Source organism: Physeter macrocephalus, chromosome 16 (assembly GCF_002837175.3).
Source record: "Physeter macrocephalus isolate SW-GA chromosome 16, ASM283717v5, whole genome shotgun sequence".
In the NCBI taxonomy this organism is placed as follows: Eukaryota; Metazoa; Chordata; class Mammalia; order Artiodactyla; family Physeteridae; genus Physeter; species Physeter macrocephalus.
In genome coordinates this window covers 96,914,966-96,925,520 of record NC_041229.1, presented here as the reverse complement: position 1 = coordinate 96,925,520, position 10,555 = coordinate 96,914,966, and the positions used below count along the sequence as shown (strand labels likewise).

Genomic DNA, 10,555 nt, shown 5'->3' with positions numbered 1-10,555 from the left:
TCCGGACGCGCAGGCTCAGCGGCCATGGCTCACGGGCCCAGCCGCTCCGCGGCATGTGGGATCTTCCCGGACCGGGGCACGAACCCATGTCCCCTGCATCAGCAGGTGGACTCTCAACCACTGTGCCACCAGGGAAGCCCTTAGGAATGTTTTAAAGTTTTCTTCATGTAATTTTATACATTTTTAAAGTTTATTGTTACAAGCTTTAAAAAAAATTTCTATTTTACTGAATTTGTTTACTAATTATAGTTGTTATTCAGTTAAATCTCATGGGTTTTCTAAGTATGTTATCTGTAAATAGTATTAATTTTACCTCCTCCGTTCCAGGTTGTACACCTGTGATTTCTTCCTCTTGTCTAAGTGCATTGGCTGCTACCATCAGAACAATGTTAAATAAAAGCAGGCATCCTCATATCATTCCTGATTTCAGTAGAAAAACTTCTAGCTTTTTCCCAGTAAGCATATTGCTGACCTTTGGGTTGAACCAGAACTAGTTTATTGTTTTAAGGAAGTCATTATTCTTATTTTATTGTGAGTTTTTAATCAAGAATAGATACTAGGAATTCCCTGGCGGTTCAGTGGTTAGGACTCCCCCCTCCAACCGCCCCTGCAAAAAAAAAAAAAAAAAAAAGAATAGATGTTAAATTTAGTCATGCCTTATCAGCATCTGTGAAGATGATCATATGTTTTTTTCTCTCCTTTGACCTAATAATGAGATCATTATGTTTTTTTAAACAAGTATCTGTAGATTTAATTGACCTTAAATTAATTTTTAAATCCCAATAAACTTCCCTTGATTATTATTTTTTTAAATTTATCTATTTTTGGCTGCGTTGGGTCTTCATTGCTGCACGGGCTTTCTCTAGTTGTGACGAGCAGGGTCTACTCTTCGTTGTGGTGTGTAGGCTTCTCATCGCGGTGGCTTCTCGTTGCGGAGCACGGGCTCTAGGCATGCAGGCTTCAGTAGTTGTGGCTCACAGGCTCTAGAGCGCAGGCTCAGTAGTTGCAGTGCATGGGCTTAGTTGCTCCGTGACATGTGGGATCTTCCCGGACCAGGGCTCAAACCCGTGTGCCCTGCATTGGCAGGCGGGTTCTTAACCACCGCACCACCAGGGAAGCCCCGAGATCATTATGTTGATAGATTCTGTAATATTGAACCCAACCTTACATCCCTTGAATAAACTCCACCTGGTTCATGGTATATGCTTTAGCATTAAATTCTTTCCATGTAGCTTGCTAATAATTAAGAGTTTTTTCCTTGAAATTTGTGAAATGGATCTATCCTTTTTCATAAAATCTATGAGTTTTGGTATCAATGTTATGCTTGTGTTACAAATATAATTTGAAAGTTTTTCTTTTTGTCTGGAACAGCTTAAATAGTATTGGAATTACTTGTACTTTTTATACTTTAAAGGTCTGAGCCTGATGCTTTTTTTTTCACAAGCGTAGGGAAAGGTAGTTCTTTGGTAACGTTTTCTTTGTCATCTGTCCTATGATGGGTAAGCAAATGAACTCTTGAGCTACACTGTCCAGGTTCAAGTCTTGCTCAGCCACCTTCTAGCAGTGTGACCTTGGTTACTTAATCTCTCTACACCTTAGTTTCCTTGTCTATAAAATGAGGGTTATAATAGTGCCAACCTCATAGGATTGTTAGGAGAATTAAATTAGTTAACATTGATACATGTCAGGCACTCTGAACGGCATCTGGCACTTTCTGTAGTAAATGGTCAGTAAATGTTAGCTCTTTTTATCATGTCTTTTTCTTGGAAATTATACCATGATTGTTTGAGAGTATGGCTGTAATTCTAAAGTCACCGCTGCCCCTGTTTTCAGTACTCTGAGAGGTGTATTTTCCATCTCTGGAAAGTGATGTTCATGTAAAAAAGATAGTTCTCTCTTAACCTGTTGCCTCATCTGTAATTGGCTTCTGATCCTTCTGAAGCATGTTGTTTCTCCCCAGTTGGAGGCAATTTTCTTTGATAGAAAAACCAAATATTCAGAAGAATACAGGCATTGGATATGCTGCTAGCAGAGCTGAGACGGTCTTTCTGGTTGTCCTTAACATTCTTTGTACAAGCCTCCACTTGTTCTGACTACAACTTCCTGTCATTCACCTTCTGTGTTCCTTCTTACTTCCTTTGATCATGGCTGTTGTAAAACCTGAGCTGATCAAAAAGCATCATGTGCAACCAGATTGACTCATTTAGTTTGGCTCACCTTTCTTCCTCATTTAAGTCTTGTGCGGTGTTAGAATTCTGCTTTTTAAAAGTGCCCTATTTTTCTCAGAGTTTTGGCCTTGGGAAATACTTGGCATTCTAGGAGTTTAGGGCGTATATGTCTGATGATGGCCAGTGTTCCTTGCCATGGTATTACCCTCTAGAATGACAGTCACTTTCACCTGAGGCTCCTGTAATTAACTCTAACTGCTTTTCCTGGTTGGTCTGAATAGGTCTAGTTACAGTTCTGAATCTGGTAGATTCAGCTGTCAGCAGAGTTCAGTTGGGAATCTGTAGGATTCGTTTCTGAACCTTGCATACTTCCCAGAGGAGGGAAGTGTTTGGCTTTGGCACAGCTCATGCCTGGGAGCCACTGGCCCTCAGTTTTACTCACGTGTTCAGCAGCCACTGTGTTGTTAAGAGGTCATCTGACTTATCTGAATTGAATTTAACTCTTTTCTAGAATTAGGCTAAAGAGTGTTACCACCTGTTTCTCTTAGTTGAGATACAGGATTAATTAATTACTATCTGTAAAGCGTTTAGAAATTTGTGAATAAGGCCTCATATAACATAGATAATTTTGAAACCGCTCTCATGGGGAAAAAAATAGCTCATTAGATTCACTGTGGTTTTTAAGAGTGAACTCTTACGGGAGAATAGCATTAGTCACCAGGGTGCCCTGACAGAACGGACCTTAAGAAACCCAGGGGCTGAGCAGTGTGGGGCACACACACATCCACAGAGGATGTAGTGGTTGGTGCCGTTGGGAATGCTTATATAGTGTCATCTGGAGCTCTGTGCAGGAGGTCCTATTCTGAAATATGAGGGCTCAGAGATAGTGAAAAGGAAATTTTCCTGCTGATTTAAACCCTTTGGGTTTTTCCAAATCCATATCTAATGCATTTGGAAAAGTACTGCAACTGCTCATCGCTCCCGTGGCCTCATCTGGCCAGCCAGCAGCAGGCTACAAACCGATCTTTGTACAAGGTGTTTGTTTATAATTTATGGAGCTGATAGAAAAGCAGAGCCCTCTGCTCCTCCAGGCATCAGTACTTCTTACCCCTCCCATTCCCTGCTAGGGCATTTTAACTTGGAAATCATTTATAATTAGGAGGAGATTACATTGCACAGTCTGGAACATGGCTTCCTGCTGTCTTCTGCATCGTTTTTGCTCCTCCTGGAGCTGCCCCCTGAAGTTCTTAAGCAATTTTGATTTGAAAAATCCTTTCTTTCCTAGACTTTATTTCCATTCTCAGCTGCCCAGCTAACTGCTCCATCATCATTCCCCACATGTGTTTTGCCTTTAAGTGCAGGGCAGTTTGCTGGAGCTCCAGCTCAGGGGTCAAGGACTGTTTGGTGAGACAGCAGTTTTCAAGTGTGGTCCCAGACCAGCAACATCAGACGCCTGGGAACTTGCTAGAAATACAAATTCTCAGGCCTCACCCCAGCGTTCTGTGTTTTAATAAGCCCTCCAGGTGATTATGATGCATGCTGAAACTTGAGAACCACTGTGGTAAGGCAAGGCAGGGAGCAGAACAAAGATTTCTAGTGCTGTGTGTGGGTTGCCACTGTCTTAAACTGTATTTCACTTCACCTTTTTCTCTACCTGCTTACATCATTATTGAGTCCAAAAAGGAGGAGCTCTCCTTGTCATTAGTGCATTACTTTGCTATGGCCTGAGAAAACAAGTAACAGAGACCCAGGAAGTCTCTCCCTTTGTAAATTAGCTCATCAAAATTTCAGCCTTATGAGAAGAAGCTGCATGAACGAATTGAAGCAGTGACCACTCACCACTGTAACTGAACATTTCCATTTCCATTCCATGTTCCATCTGAACATTTCCATTGCTTGTTGTATATTAATTTCCATGAAATTAATATACAACAAGCAATAAATGTAAATTGCTAATTGGAGCTTTGAAATATTAATGAAACTGTAAACACACCACCCAGTGCTCAATGAAGCTACCAAATCACTCTGTGCCTACTACATCCCCTTCATTATGGTAGAAGTAAAACCCTAGATCCCTAGCTGTACAAGTTCTGAAAGGGAACATGCTGCTGGAGAAGCTCCATTTTAATTTTCAGCATTCTCTTTTCACTTGTTATTTGCATATCTCTCTCTGAGCTCACTGCAGGAACTGGGAGCAGTTGCAAAATTGGGTGGAGTTGAGGGGAGGGGATAAAATTTGGGAGATGGCCATTGACTTGGAATCATCATAATACAGTACACAAACACCATGGCTTGAATTTGAGGCTGACAAAATGCTTTTTGTCTATATGCCCAGTTTTTTGTGGGCTTAGAGCCAAGCCTCCCAAAAGAAGGAAAACCTTACTTGTACCTTCCCCCCACCCGCAGACCCCTCTTAGTAATTAATCTGGCAGTATCTAGTTCAGTGCTTTTTTAATGTTGGTGGTGAGTTTTGAGGGTCATTGTAGGCTTCTATAGGTTTGACTGAATTGCAGGTTAATGCCTGTAAGCTAGATGTCTGTAACAGCAAGATAGAAAAGCCGACTTTCATAAAATACTCACCATGCATTTTTGGGACATTAAATGTAGATAAAATGGAAACCATACAAAGCTGTCTTAAAGCCCACAGTGTCCCATTTCCTTCTCTGTTTATTTTCATGTCCTACTTAATATTTGTCATTTCTTTCTTTCTCTCTCTGCCTTTTATGGTTGCAGTCTAAATTGTCAGTTTCTTTTTACCTTTCTGAGGATTGTGCCAACATCAAGGTTAGAAAACCAAGATGGACTCACTCTTTTTTTTAAAATAAATTTATTTTATTTTGGCTGCGTTGGGTCTTCGTTGCTGCGCGCGGGCTTTATCTAGTTGCGGCGAGCCGGGGTTACTCTTCGTTGCGGTAGGCGGGCTTCTCATTGCATTAGCTTCTCGTTGCAGAGCATGGGCTCTAGGCACACGCGCTTCAGTAGTTATGGCACGCACAGACTCAGTAGTCATGGCTCGCGGGCTCTAGAGTGCAGGCTCAGTAGTTGTGGCACAGAGGCTTAGTTGCTCCGCGGCATGTGGGATCTTCCTAGACCAGGGCTTGAACCTTGAACCTGTGTCCTCTGCATTGGCAGGCAGATTCTTAACCACTGCGCCACCAGGGAAGTCCCTGGACTCTTGAAGCTCCCCCAGTTGCTTTGGTTCTGTATCCCCAACTGTAATCATGTGTCAATCCAGGGAAGGGGGAGGAGATTATCTTTTTGGCAACAGGCTTGGGACCCTGAGTAAGGAGCAGACAGTCTCAGTGCTAACTAGATAAATCTAGCCATACAGCCTTGAGCCTTGGAAGTTGAGCACTACAGAGCCCTAATGGTGATAGCAATGAGTATTTGGATGTCATTATCTTATTAGTTAGCAAACAGAACCATCCTTGTGGTCCCTCCTTGGCTTTATGTGTAATGGTTCTGTAGGTGTCAGCTTCCAGGAGTTGGCACAATAGCCTAATCAATCCACGGCCCACAGGCCCAGCCGCTCCGCGGCACGCGGGACCCCCCCGGACCGGGGCACGAACCCGCATTCCCCGCATCGGCAGGCGGGCTCCCAACCACTGCGCCACCAGGGAAGCCCGTTCTGATGTCTTTTTTGATCTCCTCTGTCATCTCTGTGGCTTCATTAACAACACACACAGGGAAAGGGGGATCCGGGTCAGGCCATTTGGCTTCCTGGAGTAGATCACCTGGAATCTGGTGAGGGCAGTTGAGCTTGCCTTTTTGTTTGTTTTAACCATAATGCCTCTGACAGTGGACATCTGAAGTAATCTCCTTCAAATAAGAGAAAGTGAATTAGTCTCTTTGCATGTAAGTAGATCTAAATGAGACAGAGCCCAGAGGAGCTTGGTCCCTTTGGATGTGTTGTGCTGTTCTGCTCATGCCCATGGTGTGGGCCATCTGATTCCAGGCTCACATCAAGGGTAGGCCACTTCCTCCGGGCAGGGATTTGCACAATGGGCCTCAGGGAGGGATTCAAATGAAAACCCAAACAAAGCATGCAGGCACAGCCCCAGAGCTAGCTAACATCTCATTAGTCCTGTCATGTGGAAAGATTCTCCCGACCGACAGGCATTCCTCCACCCCACCCCCGACCCCACCCGTTCCCTCCTGCTGAGCCTGCCTGCTGCCTGGCTGACTGTGCTTAATTCTCAGTAACTGCTATGTGCAGACTGGGGCTGCCCATGGTCGTTGGCTTATGGTATGGGTGAGGGATGGAGCGTAGTGAGAAATGAAAATAGTTCTAGCCATCCAGCCAGGGGTAGGCTTTGTTTATCTTTATCCTCTCTTGTGGAATTAGGGATTAGCATTAGCAAGGAGCCGTCCAGAAGACTGAAGTCTCTAAATGCTCCAGTTTTCTTAAACGAGAAAATAAGACAAAAACTGGTGAAATGATTTCCTTCTCCAAGGTCACATAGAGGTGGGGAGTAGAATTCTCACCCCCAAGGAAGTTTTACCTGGATCACCTTTTTCTTGGAATCAGTGGGTTTACATTTTCATTCATCTCAGTTTTGATCTTTTGGACAATAACAGCTGTTGAGTGGCTCTCCAGGAACAATTGTTAATAACTTTTTCCCTAGCTCATCTCTCAAATGATGTTTCCTCAGTGTGAGCTAAGACTCAGCAGGTGGTTGTAGTTGTGTTGACTCTCTGTAGTTTCCTATTAAAGTGGTAGAAGAGACATATCTTTTCTGTGTCTTGTGTTGCTTGTTTCATGATATTTTAGTTTGATAAGGCAGCCTTTAGTATTTCTAGAGATGGTTCAGGTTCAGGCCCTTAGAGAAGCCCCCAGATTTCTTGACCCAGAATTTTTTATACCATCAACTCCAAACTTTCTTACCCTCTTTTCTTTCTTTGTCTGATGCAGCCTCCATGAATGTGCTGGTGCAGAACTGCAAGATCTACAATGATGCCAGCTGTGACATTTCTGCAGATGGCCAGCTCCTGGCGGCTTTCATCCCTAGCAGCCAAAGGGGCTTTCCTGATGAAGGCATCCTGGCAGTGTACTCTCTGGCCCCCCATAACCTGGGCGAAATGCTCTACACCAAGCGATTTGGTAAGGGATAGGAAGCCCAACCTAGTGACAAAGGGATGCTGGTACCTTGGCCTGGGCATTCCTAGGTGAGGTATAGCTTAGGTGGGAGTAATGGTCACATACTGCCCCTGCTTGACTGGGGCACGTGTCAGAGGAAGATTGCTTTGTGCTGGCTGGTAGCATTGCAGAAGAATCTCAGAATAAGAGTCCTCCCTACCACACTGGCATCACTGGCATACTCCTGTTGTTATGGGCAGGAATAAGGGGGAGCTTCGTTCTTGGTCATGGCTTGGGGAAGTGGGCACACTCACACACTGCAAGGCCGTTCGGCATTGTGTATTAAAAGCCCCCAAAATGTATGTTCTCTTTGATCCAGTAATTTCACTTCTAAGGAAATAATCAGAAAACTATACAAGATTTATTTAGAAGGATGTTCACAGCAGTGTTATTTATCATAGAGAAAAATGTCAAATTGTGAAGAATTGCTTAAAGAAATAATGGTGCATTAATAAGGCAGAACACCATTTGGCCTTTAAAATGCTCTTATAGAAGACTATTTAATGGTGAAAAATGTTCGTAATGGATGAAGTGAAAAAAGTAGATTTCAAAATAGTATTTACAGTATAACAATTTTTTAATGTGATTCTATGATAATACTGGTTAGCATTTATTAAGTACTTTTTAATGTGTCAAACACTGTACTCAATACTTTACGTGCCTTCTCATTGTACTCTTCACTACAATCCTATGAGATTAACCCCAGGATGACCAAACAAAGGTGAAGATTAGAGAGAAAGAGAAAAGACTAAGAGGGAAAATTATTCCCTTGTAATAGCAAGAACTCTGGGAGATGTCTCTCTGTTTTTCTGGCCCTCAGGTCCCAATGCCATTTCAGTGAGCCTGTCCCCGATGGGTCGATATGTAATGGTGGGCTTGGCCTCACGAAGGATCCTGCTGCACCCCTCCACGGAGCACATGGTGGCCCAGGTCTTCAGGCTGCAACAGGCCCATGGTGGCGAGACCTCCATGAGGGTGAGTGCATTGCTCGTGGCTTCGCTCTATGGTGGCTCTCCTAGGCCTGGCTGGCAGGGTAATGCAGGACAAGGCTGTGGTCTCCCAGCCAGGACCAGAGATGTCATGCCCATAAGGAGCCAGGAAAGACTCCAGTCCAGCCTAGTAATGACCAGCAGGCCGTACTTTTGGAAGCTCTGGACTATTAAAAGGCAGGGGCGGGGCTTCCCTGGTGGCGCAGTGGCGAGAGTTCGCCTGCCGATGCAGGGGACACGGGTTCGTGCCCCGGTCCGGGAAGATCCCACATGCCGCGGAGCGGCTAGGCCCGTGAGCCATGGCCACTGAGCCTGTGCGTCCAGAGCCTGTGATCCGCAACGGGAGAGGCCACAACAGTGAGAGGCCCGCATACCGCAAAAAAAAAAAAAAAAAAAAAAAAAGACGGGCTTTCTCATACCCTAAATCATGAGCTGGGTCCCCAGAGGCCTGAAAGGATCTTTGCATAAAGACCAAACTGAATACTTCCTTACCTCAACATGAAACCTTTAGTCTGGAGATACACAGAGAACCCAATGAAATATTTATGCTTCTTTATTAAAAAAATTTTTCAGGACACAAGCTATAAAAAGAGATAGATAGTATACTATGAAATGTTCTTTTCCTGAGGTTGTAATCACGATGGAAGATAAGGACTTTGGGCAGCTGCTATGCTCTTAACTGTCCCGTCCATTTCACTAGCAGAGAAATGTTCTATTTAGGACCCTTTCTTGTCTGAAGCCGTCCTTGCTGTATTGCCATAAAAGCCTTCTGGGCATCCTGGGGTTAGTGGCCTCCTGGACTCAACCCGTCTAGTTTCTGACTGAGATTATTCCCACATCCCATGGGGGCTCATTTGGCCAGGTTTTTGTCAAGGGGAGTTGAGCATTTGAACATTTCTCTAATTAGATGGTGTTTAAGCTGTGTCTCAATCTAAGAACCTGTGAATTCCCTTAGCACTTTATGCTGTGCCATTTATAGCTTTATGCACTTGTTTATGTGTTGTTTTGTGTTTTCTTTAGCAGTGTTGTGTGTATGTTTAGTCCACCCAATTAGGTTCAGTGTAAGCTCCTTAGGGGCATATCCCTCGGGGTCCCTCATTTAGTGCCACACATGTAGATGCGTGTTGAATTCAGCCTGGAATATGAAGCATTTGTTTTAAAGAAAAAACCCTAAAGATAGGACCCATTATATACAAAGCAACAGAAAGTGGGTGACCAGGTGTGGTGTCTCCAGCCTCTCCTCCCTCCTGTCTCCTACAAGGACCCTCTGTCCAACTCTACTGAGCCACTTTCCAAGCCCCCTGAATTAGTAAGGCTCTCTCTTGCCAGGGTGCCTTTACGTGGAGTGCCCTTTTCTCCCTGAAACCCAACTGCCTGCAAGCTCTTCCCCTTCTATGGAACCTTCCTAAACAGAATTGATCACTCCCCCCTGTGCCATCCCTGTACCTAGTACCCTCTCTGTGTTAACACTCATCACACCAAACTGCAGTTATTTATTTCCACATCATTCTCCTCTCTTGGCCCATGAGCTCCTTGAGAGTAGAACCATGTCTGTTTCATCTTTATGAACTCCAAATACCTAATAAGAAACCTCTCATTTAGGAGAAGCTGAATAAATGAAAGAGAATCTCAAGAAAAGCATCCTTATTGTTTCTAGGTGGTAACTAGCAGAACCATTGATGGGTGACATCATGTCCCACCATGCCTCTGAAAGGGTAGAAACAAGGCATTCTCTGCTCTTGACATCACAATGACAGGAAAGTTCTGATTCTTGAATCCATGTGACTAGAAATATTTGACATTGAGTGATTGGGAGAGGACTTTGCGAGAAGTTCATCGATCCTGTTTTCTTACCTAAATAAATGAGGATGGAAGGTGAATTTTAGTTTAAATATTCTTATCTTAAGCAGATTTGGATGGTAAAAGTACCTGATGTCTGCTTTTTACCACCTAGAATCTTGGTCCTTGCTGTTCTTCTAACACTTCCTACCTAATAGTGGAATAATAGTTTCTAATCATTAAGAGACAGGATCTGATTTCAGCAACACTAATGGACATCTCCAGCCTCTTCTGGAAGCGAGGGCTCCTGCCCAACTTTTGGGCACAGCCTGCCAGTCCTCCATCCTAGCAAGGTTCCTCTTTTCTATAAGTAGCCAGAAACATCTGGCTAAAGGCAAACAGCTCCAGGGTGGGAGCCAAGATGCTGTCACATATGGGGCCAGGAGCTCAGGGAATGCAGATGGAGAAGTCTGCTGTGGAGA

General features: G+C 44.0%; 1 protein-coding gene across 10 annotated transcripts in view; it reads left to right on the top strand.

Moving 5' to 3' along the window:
• LOC102989160 (activating molecule in BECN1-regulated autophagy protein 1) overlaps nt 1-8,678 on the top strand; it is a 164,135-nt gene extending 155,457 nt beyond the window's left edge. For 7 of the 10 annotated variants that reach the window (XM_055091395.1, XM_055091397.1, XM_055091394.1 and 4 more), the window contains 2 exons: nt 7,081-7,269; nt 8,126-8,673. In XM_055091395.1, the coding sequence (XP_054947370.1) occupies nt 7,081-7,269; nt 8,126-8,604 (668 nt within the window). In that variant the 3' untranslated portion in view covers nt 8,605-8,673. Of the gene's footprint in view, nt 1-7,080; nt 7,270-8,125 lie in introns of all 10 variants that reach the window. The other 3 variants (XM_055091401.1, XM_055091403.1, XM_055091402.1) reach the window with 3 other exon arrangements.
• The last annotated feature ends 1,877 nt before the right edge of the window (nt 8,679-10,555 follow it).